This window comes from Saccopteryx leptura, chromosome 2 (genome assembly GCF_036850995.1).
Source record: "Saccopteryx leptura isolate mSacLep1 chromosome 2, mSacLep1_pri_phased_curated, whole genome shotgun sequence".
Lineage (NCBI taxonomy): Eukaryota > Metazoa > Chordata > Mammalia > Chiroptera > Emballonuridae > Saccopteryx > Saccopteryx leptura.
This window is the reverse complement of record NC_089504.1, coordinates 227,402,453-227,421,555: the sequence shown is the minus strand read 5'-3', so window position 1 is coordinate 227,421,555 and position 19,103 is coordinate 227,402,453. Positions and strand designations below refer to the sequence as shown.

Below are 19,103 nucleotides of genomic sequence, written 5' to 3'. Positions count from 1 at the left end.
TCTTGCCCTTTCTTCTCATTATCTTTGACAATTAGAAGTACCTGCACACCTGCTGGAGCACTGGCTCTGTACTTGAAGCAAGAGCATATTAAGTAATGGAAGACTAACGACAACGTCACCGTTTCCGGGATTTACCTTCAGCCGTGTTGCTGTTGCCTCTGGCCTCCAAGGAAAAGTCTCTGAACCCCATTAACGAACTGGTTTCCATAGAACCAGAGAAGGTTGTACAGAAAATCCAGCAACTGACAGCGCTATGCAACCCGAAAGGTGTTTTGTTTTATTTTTTTAATTCAAAATTTTAAAGAATCTTTACATGTTTACTCTACTTGTATCTATAGGTTTGTGGTCTATTGTGTTGCTTATCAAAGCCATAACTGATATAAAATGAAAGACATACACAGTATTCAATACATATTTAGAACTAATAAATAAGAGCTATTTTACAGTCTTGGCACCGTTCTGCATAATCAAAAAATATATATGTTATTGAAATTCACTAATCTAGGCTTCTCGGAGAACCTATGGTTAACCTTCCCGCCTATTGAAGAGCCTAGAGTAGGACAGTCCATGCACCAATCCCACCAGCGCCCTTCTGTTCGGGCAGGAAGAAATGTTGTGAGCTGTGCAGAATACTGTGTTGCCTACACCAGTGGTCCCCAACCTTTTTTGGGCCACAGACCAGTTTAATGTCAGAAAATATTTTCATGGACCAGCCTTTAGGGTGGGACTGTATCTCGTGACCGAGACAAGTGTCAAGAGTGAGTCTTAGACGGATGTAACAGAGGGAATCTGGTCATTTTTTAAAAATAAAACATCATTCAGACTTAAATATAAATAAAACGGAAATAATGTAAGTTATTTATTCTTTCTCTGTGGACCGGTACCAAATGGCCCATGGACCGATACCGGTCCGTGCCCCGGGCATTAGGGTCCACTGGCCTATACCACTGAGTGACATCTGCAGTTTTGGCGAGAACTGCACAGAATCTGGGTCATGTAAGCAGCATATGTCCTTTGCCCCAATAGCACAAGGCTGTTCTTAGTCTCTGTCCCCAAGTTTAAATCCAGTATAGAGAAATCATGAGAATAAACTGAGGGTGAGGCCCCAGGAGTAAGCACCAGATGAGGTACGAAAGATGTCTTGCAAATATCGACACTAACACTCCACGAAGCACTTAACGGGCACGCCGTCACTGAGTGTCACCGTTGCCCTGAGAACTGGGCATTACCTCCACATATAGTGAAGGAATGGAGTCTCAGAAATGTTCATTGTCCCTGGAGACACAACCAGAAGGTGGCAGGATTTGGATGTGAATAAGGTCCGTCCTGATCTGAGGCCCCTTTTCATGCAAGGCACTGAATCAGTCGCCCACCAAGCACCTGTCACTGCAGGACACTGCACCTCCTTCTGTTCCGGCATCAAGGGTCTTAGTTCCTTTTTCTCCATAAAAACCTTCAACGTGGAATTGCATGCTGGCCCCTCCTTCAGCCAAATTCTCCTTCCTGGAGGGGTCACACTCAGCCTGTCAAGAGTGAGTGAGGGTGGGAACGAGAATGAGGCAGACTGGGAAACGGAAGCTTTGTTTAAGCCTGCTACTCTCTCCCCACACGCACACTGCACACAGCACACAGCACACAAAGACACTTTCACCGCCATCTCTTTTTCCGAACACCCAGAGAAGGAGCGCAGGCCTGGAAGGCAAAGGGGAAAGCGTGTTTTTCTCTCCAGAAACTGGTTGAGTGGAGTTGAACTCTTGCCAGATGCCCCCATTTGAGCTGTGTTGTGACAGTCTTCACCACGAGTGAGTGAATTTTGCCTGTGTTTGCACGATTGCTGTGACCAGAGTCCCAAGATGCGACCATGCGAACACAGCCAGCCTGTACCCCCTCTGCCAGTGCGTGTGGCTGCCCACGCCGGGCCCCAGCTCCTGTCATGTTTCTCTCTGCAGAGACATTCTGCTGCGTGGCTGCCCTATGCTCTATCCCGTGACGAGATCACACTGTGTTCATTCTGCCTTTTTCAGACCTGCTTCTGCTGCCTCTCAGCCCCTCCCGTCTATGGAAGCACCTATGCACATGGTGGTTTATAGATTTTAGGTTAAATCTTCCTAGGGGCCCTGTGTCTAACCCACCCACAAACCTGATGGATAAACCAACATCGGCTTCATCAGATGCAGAGATGCTTTCCAGCCTTCGTCAACAAGGCCTGAGTGTATTTCTCAAGCATTTCTCTTAAAAGAAGTTGCTATTTGCGACTGTCAAGGTACAAAACAGCTAATCTCTCATCCTTGAGATCAGTGGTCCTCAACCCCGAGGCCGCGGACCGGTACCGGTCCACAGAGAAAGAATAAATAACTTACATTATTTCTGTTTTATTTATATTTAAGTCTGAACGATGTTTTATTTTTAAAAAATGACCAGATTCCCTCTGTTACATCCGTCTAAGACTCACTCTTGACGCTTGTCTCGGTCACATGATATATTTATCCGTCCCACCCTAAAGGCCGGTCCATGAAAATATTTTCTGACATTTAACTGGTCCGTGGCCCCAAAAAAGTTGGGGGCCACTGCCTTAGATGACTAGCTTTCCTACTAACCATAGATTTCTGTGTTTATCTGTAGATCCCTACTCTGCCCTTCATATTGACTCTGAGCTGGCCAATCACACTGTTAAATCTTACTAAGCTTTTCCTGCACACAAGGTCGTGTTCTGAGACCTTTCAAATGATCGCCCATAAAGTCTCACAGTGGCCCTAACATTGTCATCTCAGCGTTGAAGTTGAGTAAGCTGATGTGGACAGTGGCTAAATAACTTGTCCGCACTAACGTAGCTGGGATTCCAGTAGCCTCCACCCAGCACGGCTAAGATTCAGAGTTTAGGAAGTCTAACTTTAGAGTCCATGCTCAACCACGACCTTATGTTGTCATGAACAGTGAGCATTCATTCATGGTCCACCCACAGCTTTGCAGGAGAGAAGCTGCTCTAACAAAAAAATGACCACACATTTCTAATCTGTGGCTTTTATGGTTTTCCACAGTGAATGTGTTCCCTATCATCTGCTCCTCCCACAACATGGCCTCTGATTCAGCTTCATACATACAAACAATGGTACAGAAACATGTCCTTCCAAATATTTATACCATTGTCACCTGGTGAAAAAACAATAAAACCTGTAATACAAAACCTGCAAAAGCATTGACTACAAATACTTGACTTGGAATGTTGAATACACAATACAGTGTACAAGTGATGCGTTCGTTGTGGAATTGTACACCTGTAACTGGTAATATTTAGTTAACCAGCATTCACCCCAATGAATTCAATTAAAAAATAATAGCATGATAATTAAATTTGTAATTTTACATGAAGTAAATTTGTTTAATACAAAGGACATTTCCCCGTGCAGAAAACCACTAAAGAAATAGTGAAGAGAGAAAGAAGAATGGCTTAAATAGACTGTCCAAGCTAAACTTAAGCTCCTCATCTTCAAAGATCCCTGGCTGCTGTGTGGTGATGAAGCCTGTTGAGGTGAAATTCAAAGTTCTCCATCCCTTTTCACATAGCAGAGTGGATCGCATCGTTAACGAGAAGAGCATTGTGACACAGCAGGTGCAGTAGTGAAAGGACAGTAAGTAGACACAGATTGAAGTGGAGGTCTGATGTAACTGCACAGGCAAACTCTAGTAGAGTCAAATCCATTAGGGTTTATGGGACTAGGTGGGCTTCTGTTTATACTCCAATATTTGTGGATTTCTGATATTAGTTACATTATATTTACATTTATATTATTATATTATACCAGACATGGTGCTAAGTATTTCCTTAGTTAATGACCAGTAGCTAACATGTGATTTTGACTTTTTAAGCCCTGTTAGCCTCTGGTTGGATTTTTATGGACCTATTACAGATAGGGTCCTCATGATCTAGAGTGTTAACATGCTTTCTAATCCCAGCTCAGCACCAGAAAAGTCCTCAAAAGGGGGGAAAACCCATAATTTTTTTTGCTTCTTGGAAACAGTAGAAGACAGGTTTATTCACTTACAAACACAGGCACAATCATTTGTATTTAGAGAAATAAAAATTCCTAGATATCTCAGGAACCAGTTCATCCCAATTAGAATGGTATTTCCCCTCCACACGCTGCATGTTCACTTATGAGGCAATAGCCAACCACCTGTCACACAGCATGTTGGCTCATAAGTGTCAGAAGAAGGTTCCAGGAGGTGTGGCTCTGGCGTGACCGAGGCCAGGGGTCTGCAGGGACTGGGTTTGGGCCTCTGAGTGTGGCACTGGCTAGGTTCACACTCCAGAGTTTGGCAGTTCTTAGGCACACATGTCTTGGGTGGGCAGCACTTGGCCACATGGCTCACGGGTGGACCGCTCTGGATCACAAAACCTGTTTGCTGGCTGCGTCCTGATTGGCAAGGCTGAGATGCACACTTGGACATGACTGAGGAGCTTCCTGATTGGTGTGTTGTCCTTCTGCAGGAGCTGGAATGGGAACAAGTCGTCTGGATGATGCTGGGAGGGCAGGCACTTTGCATTCCACTACTCCCTGTGCACATTTCTTGGTCGTGGTCAAGCACTTTGCTGCAGCTGGTGTCTCTGCAGGTCTCCAATTTGTCCAAGAGCCAGGTCCTGTCATGGAAGCTGCTGGGTAGAAACAATCCATCATCAAAGCTTATGGGATTAGAGCCATGCACGATGGCAGCGAGAGGTGGGACATTATAGGAGCTCCTGAGCAAGGGGCAGGGGCTCTGGGGCATAATGGTAAAACCCTCCACGGAAGTTGTTATTAGGACCCAATGTGCTGGGTCTGAAGGTTGAATTCTTTGCTCAGGTAGTTATATACCCGAAAAACTGGGTGTTGGCTTCTCCTCAAGACTCCTTTTCACCTCCTTGCTTGAGATAATTGAGGGACAACATCTCATTAGCACTTTGTTTGTTTGTATATGAAGATGAGTCTTAGTAACAAAGAAGCCACTGCCTTTTGAATCTTTAAAATAGCTTTTATGTTCATCCCAAAGCTGACTCATTGGGGCAGGGTTTGTCAAATGTGAGTCCCAGCATGTCACGCAAGCTGAGTGTTGTTGTATTTCTTTTCCTTAGTCACTATGACCCTCCATAATGGTGAGTGGACAATAAGAAATATATGTGGAAACAGCCAACTGGATATTAATATTCAGCTTTGAAGTTTTGAGAGAGGCCACCTTGGCCAAATGTGCTAATACCACCAAGACATTTTTAGTCCGATTCAATCCAATGGAGCCCCCGCCTCTTTCCACGCAGGTCTGATTCTGTCCAGCTGGTCAGAAGATGAGAGAAGAACTCTCTACAACAATATCCCTTCTTATTGTTTTCCCAGAATACTGAATGTGGCCATTACCCTATAAAAACTTACCCTTTGTCTAGCATGCTCTTCCCCTTATCTTACCGAAGGCCTGGTTTTAATGTTGTATCCTTATAAAGCTTTTCCTGATTGTCCTATTTAGAAGTGATTGTTTCTTCTTCTGAATTACCAGTGGATTTTTAAATTGAATTTATTGGGATGACATTGGTTGATAAAATTATACAGGTTTCAGGTGCACAATTCTGTAATCCATCATCTGTATATAGCGTTGTGTGCTCACCACCCCAAGTCAGGTCTCCTTCCATCACTCTTATCCCCCTCTACCCTCGGCTACCTCCCACCCTCTGCGCTCCATTTCCCCCTGGTAACCGCCACACTGTTGTCTGTGTCTCTGAGGTTATTTTTTTGGCTTCATCCTTTCATGTGTTTCCACACAGCCCCCCAACCCCCAGCACCTCTGACAGCTGTTTGGGCACATTCTTTATTAGGATGTATTCTATACCAAGTAGTGCGTTACTTCTATTAATGTTCCTCAAAGGTTGATATGCTGACTTGGTAGCACACCTGTTCCAGATATGCTCACTTTTGTTTATCTGGTGTTTAGTTTTATGACTGCAGGGTGACGATCTGTTCCTATAACAGCATACTGCATGGGGCACACACAGTTCCCACTCACAGCACAGAAGGTACCAGCACATTTTCTGCCACCCTCCGTGACTGACTCAGCTCAGCTATGACAGCCAGTCAACAGAAGTGTATTCTAAGCAGCACACTCTGATCTCCCCTTCTGAGGTCAGGAGACCACCAACACCACTCAGGAACTTTGGACAGCTCTTGCACAGACTCCTCCTTGACCTTTGATCGACTGGGGATAATCTTTCAGAGGCCACGCCTGAATACATTCCACCTGAGAAACTGTGTAGGCACTGGCATGTGCCTTTGTGACACATGCAAATAATTTATCACTTTGCGTGGCCTCTCTTGTGTGGTTACAGGCTCATCACACCTTCCACAGGAACCCTCACACACCCCTTAACTCGCACGCATGTTTGTATCGGTCCTTGCACAGAGGCCTCACCATAGCTCTGAGTCTCCTGCTTACAGTATGAATGGGGTCTCACTGACCTCAGAATGAGATCCGTCCCCCCTCGCCTGGCCTACAGCACTTGCAAGACCTGTCTGCCACCTACTCTTCTAACTCTAAACCTTGTCATTTCTCTCTCAGGTCTCACTCAGATCCTTGAGTGGGCGAAGCCTTTCCTTTCCCCAGAGCTCACCCTGTCCCTGTCCCTCCGCTGCCTCTCTCCCTCTGTGCACAGCTCCCTCCTCACCGTGTGTGTCTCGGCTCAGGGTTAGTTACTGCTGACCATGTCTTTCCTTCATCACTCACTGGAAAAGAGATTCCCTTCTTAGGGTCTGATACCTGAGTATGTAATGGTCTTATTTCTTCCCTGTGCCTTTGCTCCTGCACTGTGCACTCCATAAAGACAAGACATCTGTTTGTCTTCTCACCTTTGTGTCCCCAGCATGGAGCACAGTGCCTGGCTGGTGTGTAATAAACAGCTCCATCAATGGATTGTAAAAAAATTAAGAAATAGAGCCCGACCAGGCAGTGGCACAGTGACCCGGGATGCTAAGGACCCAGGTTAGAAACACTGAGGTCACCAGATTAAGTGCGGGCTCATTCAGCTTGAGCATGGGCTCACCAGCTTGAGTGTGGGGGTCACCAGCTTGAGTGTGAGATCATAGACATGACCCCAAGGTTGCTCTCTTGAAATCCAAGGTCACTTGTTTGAATATGGGGTCACTGGCTCAGCTGAATCTCCCCCCGTCCCCAGTCAAGGCACATATGAGAAAGCAATCAATGAACAACTAAAGTGAAGCAACTGCAAATTGATGCTTCTCATCTCTCTCCCTTCCTGTCTGTCTGTCCCTATCTGTCTCTCTCTCTCTCTCTCTCTAAAAAGAAAAAATAAATTAATGAATAGAAAGTGATACATGCAAAGGTATTTAAATTATAGCTGACTGTATGAAGAGGCACAGCTCTGAAATGTTGACATACCCAAGATTTTCAAAAACTGTCCAAGGTACAGAACTCAAAAATAAGATAAAACAAAACAACCATGCCTACTTACCCTTTCGCTGCCCCCTCTGTGAGACAAGAATGAAATTATTAAGGAAGCCATACATCAGCACAGGGCAAGCTGAGTCAATTATTCCCCATAGTGTCTGATTATACGTCAGCATGTTCCAAAAAGCTTTTACTGTGAGAAAATGTGGTACTCTTCTCTGTCGGCACAAAGTCCTGTTGAGAAACCCCGAGTGGCAGAGGTGGGACATCACCTGGGCCAGCACTCACACAGCTGTCTCTCATGACAGCCTTCACATTAACCTTGCAATGTGCAGAAAATTAGCGTGTGCCTGTGCAGTTCCAGATCTCCAAATGCCACACAGTTTCCATCACTTGTGAATAAGCCATCCAAGAGTTCTTTTCTCTTTGCTGTGAGGCACTAACTTGCACATTCTACTTAACTGAGTGTTGCATTAATAGGTACTTCAGCATACAATTATGGCAATGAATAAACAGAGATTTGACCAGTGCTGGATTTATGGAGGGAGTTACATGGCTTCTGATTACAGAACGACGTAGGCTAGAACAACAGGTTACCTTGCAAATTGTTTTCATGAAACTACTAAACACTAAGTATTAGTTTTGTAGGTGCTTGCATAATGGTACTGGTGCAGTTTGCCTACCATCTGAGAAATGAGTAGAAATAGTTATATGATTGCTTATAGTGACTGGATGCTTTGCTACTAAAATGTTGAACAATCTCCTGGTCTTTCCTGGTCTAAAGGTGATTACAGCTGCAATGACACCTCCTAACCACCAGAGGGTAGAATATCAACATTTGCTGTGTACTTACCTACAATTAAATATAACAATTGTATTATAACAAATAAACAAGTAAATATAAGGAAGGATTCTGGAGTCATACCGCCAGGATTCTAAGCCAAGTTTTACAACCACAAACTGAAACCTTAAACATTTCCCTTAAATGTCTATGCCTTCATTTCTTAATTTTTAAAATAAAAAATGATCAACCTCATGAGATTGTTTTACTGATCAAATGAGGTGATATGTACGGGACTGCCTGCCACATATTGAGTGATATAAATTAACAATTATTTCTGGTCAGGTTAAGGATCTTCATGCAGACCAAGATGTTCCATGGCAATAGCACTCTGAGGTTGATATAAAGCTGTAAGGCAAAATAAACAATGTCTTTTTGTTTGAGATTATGTTGCTTGTTGTAAATGGTGCACATTTCATTCTTTTAAGGGTTGAATAAGTATTTATCATTCGTGTTAAAGATCTAGTCAGCCTGTCTCCATCTCTCAAGAGTTTGACACTTGGTGATTATAAGCTTGAGTAGTTTATATTGCTTTTAAATTTGAATATCTGGTGATTCTGGACTTTAAATCACTTTTTCAGCTCTAGTAAGGTAAAAAAAAATTAGAGTTATGCTTAAGTAACATAATTCATCTCACTTCTCCCACAATCCATTTCCCCTATCCTTGCCTTAGTTTTATCTCATCAGCCAAATGTACGCCAAATGGCCTCGGTTAACTTAAATCCCTTATGCTTCTCCACCGGGCAGTCACTCATGTAGACAGAGTACGGAGCAAGGGAGGAGAACTAGACCAGGAGTGAAGATGCCTGGCTTTCGGCCCTGTTGGTTCCATTAATTTACTGCATGAGTTTGGACCCATCACTCTGCCTCTGTGGATATCTTACACGATAATGAGCTTAGATGAGAAGATCGATAAGGTCCCTTCCAGTTGACACAGTCTATGATTTCCTATCAGAATCTAAATATCTTAGAGTCCAAGAGGACATTAAAGTGCATCTGTCAAATCTACCTACCAAAAAAAAAAAAAAGTGTACTTTTATTAAATCATCTCATCTTTATTAAGATTACTTATGGAAATTTTAATAGGGTAGACCAAAAGACTGATGTCGGTGGACTATTGGTTGCCATGCATGCTGACAGAAATCCACAACTTTAAATGAATAGTTCTGTAGTATTTGAGAGTAACTCTGAGACTATATCAACTATGTCTCCTTGGACAAGAATGTATTAGTCCCTCTCAAAAGAGGGGGTGTTGAGGGGAATGGCTAACTGCCTTTAGATAGGACATTTTGTAAAAATAAGTCAAGGACCATATAATCCTTCTTAGACACTGTGATGCACAGAGAAAGATATTTTAGAATATGGAACACCAAAATTATGACCATAATAATGATCCTTATGTGGAATATGGACATGGCCTCTTGCCGGCAGGATTGTTTCTAATGATAAATAGATTCTCTTAGAAAATTATAATAAAAGTATTCACATGTGATAGGGTTTCTTCTCTGAAACTATCTCTGAGCCATTTTGCTTCTTGGTTATTTACAATTCAATTATATCTGACTTTAATTCACTTAGCCACTGGAGGAAAAAAGAGGACAGTTTAGAGGATTATATAGTGTCTATGCAGCCCTCAGTGATAAGTAATTAGAGAAAAAAATGAACCATAATATCTGGACCATCTCAGCATTTCAGCTGATATTCTCAGCTCCTTGCTCCACTATGTCCTGGCTAAGAGAGCGTCATGCATTATTATAGTGTGACTGTAGCGATCACATCCAGCCTTCTGTTCCTTCTTCAGAAGCCTTACGCTGGCCTGCCTCTCAGGTTGGCTCTCCATGAAGCTATTTTCCTGTCTTGGTGTGAGTTTGTTTTGAGTGGCCACATATTGTCTGTGGTACTGCAGCTGTGATGGGTCCGTTCTGACAAAAATGATGACCAGAGGATGGGTGACAATTATGGTAACTACCTTGTCTAGATAGAGTTCGAGCAGTCAAAACAAATGTATGTTTGATGTCCTTGACATAAACTATCCTGGAGACTGTCACTCTGGTGGCATTTCATTTATTTATGAAGTTAACTTTTGTTGGGTATTTACCACATGCCCAGTCCTCTTAAACAAGACTCTTCTGTGTTCAGTAAGAATATAACAGGGGTAAATAGGCAAAACTTTACCAATTAAACAAACACACTTTGAATTAAATGTTAAAAACAGTAATATTTTAATTAACAAAGGTACGAGCATCTATAATGCTGGGTGGGCATCGTGTAGTGCATAATCCATTCTGTCGATTGTGGAATATCCTTAGGAGAAGAGAGAGAAAAGAGAATAGTTCCCTGGGTTTTTAAGGGTAGAATATATGCTGTTCCTTCTCAATACTGGACTGTCTAAGGGTTCTGCTCTTTGTGCATCTTCATGGAATCAGAAGCAAGTAGCATTGGCGGAGTGCTTGCTGGTGGGTGGGTGTTGTGGGCAGTGGTGGGACAGGGCTGGAAGAGATGGGGTGGAATGAAATGATCTTTCACGTTACATTGATGGGACAAGGATTGTTCTGGGTTTTAAATGAGGATCTCGTTTATGAGAACATTAGCTATAAATCACAGAAATTGTAATTCAAAGTGGCTTAAGGAATAAGAAAAATGTATTGGCACATTTACCTAAGTCGTGAAACAAGACAGCCCAGGCTCTTTCTCTGCAGGTCTCCTGGTTTTGCCCTTTTGCACAGGATGGTTTGATTTTCACGCCATATGCAAGATGTGTCCAGCATTCCCCGTAATATATGATGAAGTCCCGAGGAAGAGACGGTTGCTTCAACAACTTTACAAGAAAAGCTTTACCGAAAGCACCTGTTCACATAGGTCCTTCTTGTTGGTTTAAGTCAGGTCCCAGGTTCTGTCCTGAACCAATCTCTTGCAGTAGGGAATCAGGGTGCCCCCAGACTAGGCAGATTCAATTCTGAAATCATGGATATAACCATGTGCATTTAAAGGACTGACTTGCCACTAAGGAAGGAGACACACAAATCTAGTTCTGTGGGAGAAAGAAAAAGAAGGAGAAAACTGTGAGAGCCATGAGCAGTGGGCTGCCCACATCCACTGACATGTTTTCTTCTCACGTATTTCAAAGTATAGATGACTGTGCTCCCAACAAGAGAATTTATTAGGCTATCTAGTTATCACACCCAGACCTAAGCCTTAGGTATCAAGAAGTAAGGCCTTCCCCGGTTGGCTCAGCGGTAGAGCGTCGGCCTGGCGTGCGGGGGACCCGGGTTCAATTCCGGGCCAGGGCACATAGGAGAAGCGCCCATTTGCTTCTCCACCCCCCTCCTTCCTCTCTGTCTCTCTCTTCCCCTCCCGCAGCCAAGGCTCCATTGGAGCAAAGATGGCCCGGGCGCTGGGGATGGCTCCTTGGCCTCTGCCCCAGGCGCTAGAGTGGCTCTGGTAGCGGCAGAGCGATGCCCCGGAGGGGCAGAGTATCGCCCCCTGGTGGGCAGAGCGTTGCCCCTGGTGGGCGTGCCGGGTGGATCCCGGTCGGGCGCATGCAGGAGTCTGTCTGACTGTCTCTCCCCGTTTCCAGCTTCAGAAAAAAAAAAAAAGAAGAAGTAAGGCCTTCCTTCTCAATTCAAAGTACCTACTCCTGTTACTGATATATTCCCAGGGAGCCTCAGGTGACGTCCATAAAAACCGATGGCCTTGTGATTACCAAACACAAAGAAGGGAGAGTAAGCAACCACTTAAGACTCTTAGAAATTTTGTTCATTTTTTAAAAATAATAAAATGCATGCATGTTGGATTCCGACCTTAAGATGTTTGTTTCATTTCAGCGGTTACTGCTGTAGTTAAAATCCTGACCTTGCAGACCCATCATGGCTGGTGTGGCCAGGTTGGGGGGGGCATTGACAAGCATTTTGTCAATTTCCTTGTCAGCTTGCTGAGGTGCCATGTCTGTCCCTTGAACTTTTTTTCTTCTTGGGCCAGACCCTAGTAGTTTAATCAAAACTAAGGTGCCCTGATTAGGCTCCCCTGACCAGGCAGGAGGGGGTAGACAGAATATACCACCCCAAAATATGCTTCTTTGGCATAAGGGTTATTATAGACAGGTTGTTTTTAGTAAACAGTGGACACAGAAAAGCTCTGAACACTGAGAAGTTACCCTTTCATAAGAGTAACTTCCATTGATCAGGGAGGTATCCATTGGAAGGATGTCTCCCTCCCTGTACCAGGTAGGGCAGGGGGCCCAGATTAGTATAAACTCTTATCCACGGGCCAGCCTTGGATTCAAATCTGTTTGACAACCTCATCCTTATTTCTTGTGCTGTTCCTGGGACCGTTCCACATTCCCCTCATCCAACACCTTCTTTTGTCTTAACTGGGGATGTGATGAAAGGTGACAGCTGGGGACATTTCAGAGCCACTGAGTGTTCCTGGGTTTCTCCATGTATACACGACACATACATGTTCTTAAAATCATGTTTGTTTTTCTCCTGTAAATCCGCCTTTACATTGCAGGGATTTCTCAGCCAGGATTCTAGAAGGTTAGAGAGGAAAATATTTTTTCTTCCCCACACACTGAAGAGTGTAGGATAATCTCCTAGCCAAGCCCTGATTCTATTTGCCAAAAATTTTGGGGAGCTAACTCTGTGTTGTCAGACAGTTCTTTCTACTAGGGAACCTACTTCTTCAATCAAACACTTATTGTGTAACAGTTAATTTGGAATTATCAACAGGTATCCTTTTATATATATATATGTATAATTAATTAATTAATAGTAAGGCTTGTGATCAGATATTGGATTAAATAAGTTTATTTGAAGAGGGAAAAAAAAGACTTCTTGCTCCATTTTCAACCAGAGAAGAGAGAAAACAGAAGAAAAACAAAATTGGTACTCTGAAATAAATGTGAATATTATGAGAATTTTTATTTAATTATCATTCTTTCCAGGTAGTAGCTGACATTAACTTTAAGGAGAATAACTGTGAAGTTACAGACTAGAATCCTAAATAAATTAATCAGTAGTAGAAGCCAGATCTACAGGCTGCTCTGTAACACGGTGACTGGCAACTACTAGAAGAAAAGCAGGTTGGATGGCAGGAACTGGCTCTATATCTCTGGGAAGGAAAGCCACAGACCCCATAGCCCAGGGGTCTGCAGACACTGGACCCACAGCTCAGAGGGTAGCATCCTCTGGATCCATAGCCCAGGGAGCAGCTGCTGCCTGACCCACAGCCCAGAGACCCAGGGTAGGTTGTCCAGCGGGGATGGCAGAGCATGGGGGTCCTTGGGCTGGAGCAGGACGTCTGGCAGCTGGTGGGCTCCCAGCAGGTCTCCTGGCAGCCACTGTAGAGAGAGGAGCCCTGCAGACAGGAGCTGGGGGAGCAGAGGTCAGTGCTGTAGACCAGGTTGCTGGAGTAAGAAGAGCCACAGGAGGAGCTTGGGTAGCGGCGGTAGCCCCCATGGGAGCGGGAGGAGAAGTTTCCAGAGCAGCAGCTGTGGGACATGTTGACGGGAGACGTGAGTTCAGCTGAGTGACAGTGAGAAGGTGTCCTAGTGTGCCTGCCTTCTCCCAGCCATGTTTGTATATATACCCTCACCGCCCTGGCTGTGATGCTGACCCTCCCCATTCTTGTGCGTGCCTTGTCATGCAAAGAACAAATTAATCTAGGCTGTAATTATAACTAATCACAACTGAGCATGTTCATGTTCTTAACTGCTATCTAATTATTCAGTTTTATATGCCACTCTGCTTTTTTTTAAATTTTTCTCTTTTTATTTAGAAGTAAGGTGTGGTTTGTCCTCTGACACTGGTCATGATGCAAATAGCATCCTGCCAGCTACACTGAGCTAGACTGGGGGGTTCTGGCATGAGTGTGAAGATTATTACCCACCATGTACTCCCAGTGGTCATCGGCTCCTTCCTCCCAAATATTTATATGTATTTTCCTGAGCATTTACTATGTGTAAAACATTTAAAAGAAATTGTGGAATCATTTAATTATTGCAACCACCTTATGAGATAGGAATTATCACCAGGTTAGTAACCTAGGTGATCCTGTCTTCAAAGCTAGCAGGAATCATATGCTGTGCTGACAACTTGAGAAGCTAGTCTTTTCTGCTCTTAGAATCACATGAAGTATAAATGCCCAGGTGGCCCTGGCCAGATGGCTAAGTTGGTTAGAGCATCATCCCAAAGCACAGAAATTGTCGGTTTGATCCCTAGTCAGGGCACATACAGGAACAGATCAATGGTCCTGGATATCTTTCTCTCTTCCTCTCTCACTAAAATCAATAAATAAAAATTAAAAAAAATAAATAAATGCCAAGGTGGAAAAAAAAACACATTTCAATGTGATAACATTTGCATGTTATTGGATGTGCCTGCCTATGCACTTTACCTTCTTTTATGAAACCCCGAAATGCAGCCACTGAAGAAATAGCTTTTTTGTGTGTGTGAGTGTATGTGACAGAGACAGAGAGAGACAGAGAGAGGGAAAGACAGATAGTAAGAGAGAGAGAGAGATGAGAAGCATCAAATCTTCCTTGTGGCACCTTAGTTGCTCATTGATTGCTTTCTTTTTTTTAAATTTTATTTAGACAATTAATTTTAATGGGGTGACATTGGTCAACTAGAGCACATAGATTTAGAGAAAACATCTCCAGATTATTTTGACATTCGATTATGTTGTATACCCATCACTCAAAGCCAAATCGTCCTCTGTCACCCTTCATTTGGTTCTCTTTTTATTATTATTATTATTAATTTTAGTGGGGTGACATTAATAAAATAGGTTACATATGTTCAAAGAAAACATCTCCAGGTTATTTTGACATTTAATTATGTTGCATACCATCACCCAAAGTCAAATTGTCTTTTGTCACCTTCTATCTGGTTTTATTTGTGACCCTCCCTTCCCCTCACCACCTCCCTCTCCTGCTTCTCCCCCACTCCCCGTAACCACCACACTCTTGTCCATGTATCTGAGTCTCATTTTTATATCCCACTTATAAATGAAATCATATAGTTCTTAGTTCTTTCTGATTTATTTATTCCACTCAGTATGTTATCAAGGTCCATCCATGTTGTTGTAAATGATCCGATGTCATCATTTCTTATGGCTGAGTAGTATTCCATAGTATATATGTACCACATCTTCTTTATCAATTCATCTATTGAAAGACTTTTTGGTTGTTCCCATGTCTTGGCCACTGTGAACAATGCTGCAATGAACATGGGGCTGCATGTGTCTTTATGTACCAATGTTTTTGAGTTTTGGGGGTATATACCCAGAAATGGATTGCTGGGTCATATGGTAGTTCTATTTTTCGTTTTTTGAGGTACCACCATACTTTCTTCCATAATGGTTGTAGTATTTTACATTCCCACCAACAGTGGATGAGGGTTCCTTTTTCTTCAAAGCCTCCCTAACTTGTCTTATTGATAATAGCTAATCTAACAGGCATGAGGTACCTCCCATTGTAGTTTTGATTTGCATTTCTTTAATAGCTAATGAAGATGAGCATCTTTTCATATATCTGTTGACCATTTGTATTTCTTCCTGGGAGAAGTGTCTGTTCATGTCCTCTTCCCTTTTTTTTTATTGGATTATTTGTTTGCTGGTTGTTGAGTTTTATGAGTTCTTTGTATATTTTGGATATTAGGCCCTTATCTGAGCTGTTGTTTGAAAATATCATCTCCCATTTAGTTGGCTGTCTGTTTGTTTTGTTGGCAGTTTCTCTTGCTGTGCAAAAACTTCTTAGTCTGATGTAGTCCCATTCATTTATCTTTGCCTTCACTTTCCTTGCCTTTGGAGTCAAATTCATAAAGTGCTCTTTATAACCAAGGTCCATGAGTTTAGTACCTATGTTTTTTTCTATGTACTTTATTGTATCAGGTTTTCTGTTTGGGTGTTTGATCCATTTTGAATTAATTTTAGTACAAGGGGACAAACTATAGTCAAGTTTCATTCTTTTGCATGTGGCTTTCCAGTTTTCCCAGCACCATTTGTTGAAGAGGCTTTCTTTTCTCCATTGTGTGTTGTTGGCCCCTTTATCAAAAATTATTTGACCATATATATGTGGTTTTATTTCTGGGCTTTCTATTCTGTTCCATTGGTCTGAGTGTCTATTTTTCTGCTGATACCATGCTGTTTTGATTGTCGTGGCTCTATAATATAATTTGAAGTCAGGTATTGTAATGCCCCATCTTTTCCCTTAAGATTGATTTGGCTGTTCGGGGTTTTTTTATAGTTCCATATAAATCTGATGATTTTTTGTTCCATTTCTTTAAAAGATGCCATTGGAATTTTGATGGGAATTCCATTGAATTTGTATATTGCTTTGGGTAGTATGGTCATTTTGATTATATAATATTTATTCTTCCTATCCAAGAACAAGAAATTTTTTCCATTTTATTGTATCTTTTTCTATTTCCCTTAACAATGCTTTGTAGTTTTTATTATATAGATCCTTTACATTCTTTGTTATGTTTATTCTTAGGTATTTTATTTTTTTGTAGCAACCATGAAGGGGATTATTTTTTGAGTTTGTTTTCTGATGCTTCATTGTTGGCATATAGGAAGGCAATGGACTTTTGTATATTAATTTTGTATCCTGCGACCTTACTATAATGGTTATTGTTTCTAGTAATCTTTTTGTGGAGTCATCAGGGTTTTCGATGTGTAGGATCATAACATCTGCAAAAAGTGAAACCTTTACTTCTTCTTTTCCAATATGAATGCCTTTTATTTCTTTATCTTGTCTGGTTGCTCTGGCTAGAACTTCCAGCACCACGTTAAATAAGAGTGGAGAGAGTGGACAACCCTGTCTTGTTCCTGATTTAAGGGGAAAAGTCCTCAGTTTTATGCCATTTAATATGATGTTAGCTGATGGTTTGTCATAGATGGCCTTTATTATGTTGAGATATTTTCCTTCTATACCCATTTTGTTGAGTGTTTTAAACATAAAATTGTGTTGTATTTTATCAAGTGCCTTTTCTGCATCTATTGATAGGATCATGTGGTTTTTGTTCTTTGTTTTGTTGATATGGTGTATTACGTTAACCATTTTACATATGTTGAATCATCCTTGTGATTTTGGGATGAATCCCATTTGATCTTGATGAATTATTTTTTTAATATTGTTGTATTTGATTTGCTAGTATTTTATTTAGTATTTTAGCATCTGTATTCATTAGAGATATTGGTCTTTAGTTTTTTTGTGTGTGTGTTGTCCTTGCCAGGTTTTGTTATGAGGGTTATGTTGGCCACATAAAATATGTTTGCATTTTTCCGAAGCTGGAAACAGGGAGAGACAGTCAGACAGACTCCCGCATGCGCCCGACCGGGATCCACCCGGCACGCCCACCAGGAGCGACGCTCTGCCCACCAGAGGGCGATGTTCTGCCCCTCTGGGGCGTTGCTCTGCCGGGACCAGAGCCACTCTAGCGCCTGGGGCAGAGGCCAAGGAGCCATCCCCAGCGCTCGGGCCATCTTTGCTCCAATGGAGCCTTGGCTGCGGGAGGGGAAGAGAGAGACAGAGAGGAAGGCGCGGCGGAGGGGTGGAGAAGCAAATGGGCGCTTCTCCTGTGTGCCCTGGCCGGGAATCGAACCCGGGTCCTCCGCATGCTAGGCCGATGCTCTACCGCTGAGCCAACCGGCCAGGGCCCATAAAATATGTTTGAAAGTATTGCTTCTTCTTCAATTTTTTGGAAGACTTTGAGTAGAATGGGAACCAAGTCTTCTTTGAATGTATGATAGAATTCACTAGTATAGCCATCTGGCCCTGGACTTTTATTTTTGGGGAGGTTTTTAATAGTTTTTTCTATTTCCTCTCTCTTTAGGCTTTCTGCTTCTTCATGACTCAGTCTAGGAAGATTGTATTGTTCTAGGAATTTATCCATTTCTTCTAGATTGTTGAATTTGGTGGCATATAGTTTTTTATAGTATTCTACAATAATTCTTTGTATATCTATGATATCTGTGGTGATTTATCCTCTTTCATTTTGGATTTTGTTTATATAAGTCCTTTCTCTTTTTTCCTTGGTGAGTCTTGCCAAGGGTTTGTCAATTTTGTTGATCTTTTCAAAGAACCAGCTCCTTGTTTTATTAATTTTTTCTATAGTATTTCTGTTCTTTAGTTCATTTATTTCTTCTCTGATTTTTATTATTTCCTTTTTTTCTGCTGGTTTTGGGTTGTCTTTGTTCTTCTTTTTCTAGTTCCTTAAGATGTGAAGTTAAGTGGTTTACTTGAGCTCTCTCTTGTTTGTTCATATAGGCCTGAAGTGATATGAACTTCCCTCTTATTACTGCTTTTGCTGCATCCAGAGATTCTGCTATGTTGTATTGTTATTTTCATTTGTCTGTATGTATCTTTTGATCTCTGCTCTTATTTCTTCTTTGACCCACTCATTTTTTAAAAATATGTTGTTTAGTTTCCACATTTTTGTGGGTTATTTTTACCTCTTTTTTGCAGTTGAATTCTAGTTTCAAGGCTTTATGATCAGAAAATATGCTTGGTATAATTTCAATTTTTCTTAATTTGCTGATGTTATTTTTGTGGCCCAACACATTGTCAATTTTTGAGAATGTTTCATGTATACTAGAGAAAAGTGTATACTCTGGCACTTTGGGATGAAATGTCCTGCAGATGTGTATCATATCCAATTGTTCTAGTGTTTCATTTAAGGCCAATATTTCTTTATTGATTTTCTGTTTGAATGAATGATCTAGAGTCATCAGCGGTGTATTGAGGTCTCCAAGTATGATTGCATTTTCATCAGTTTTTGTTTTTAGGTCAGTCAGTAGCTGTCTTATATATTTTGGTTCTCCTTGGTTTGGTGCATAT

At 42.0% G+C, this 19,103-nt stretch overlaps 2 protein-coding genes across 2 annotated transcripts; both read right to left on the bottom strand.

Moving 5' to 3' along the window:
• Positions 1-2,430: 2,430 nt before the first annotated feature.
• KRTAP27-1 (keratin associated protein 27-1) lies at positions 2,431-4,806 on the bottom strand. Its single transcript, XM_066365948.1, has one exon. It carries the CDS (start codon positions 4,765-4,767, stop codon positions 4,150-4,152), a length of 618 nt encoding a protein of 205 aa, XP_066222045.1. The 5' UTR covers positions 4,768-4,806; the 3' UTR covers positions 2,431-4,149.
• An 8,361-nt stretch (positions 4,807-13,167) lies between these two features.
• Positions 13,168-13,816, bottom strand: LOC136393333 (keratin-associated protein 13-1-like). The gene has a single exon (XM_066365947.1). The coding sequence runs from the start codon at positions 13,760-13,762 to the stop codon at positions 13,274-13,276; it is 489 nt and encodes a 162-aa protein (XP_066222044.1). The 5' UTR covers positions 13,763-13,816; the 3' UTR covers positions 13,168-13,273.
• Between the last annotated feature and the right edge of the window lie 5,287 nt (positions 13,817-19,103).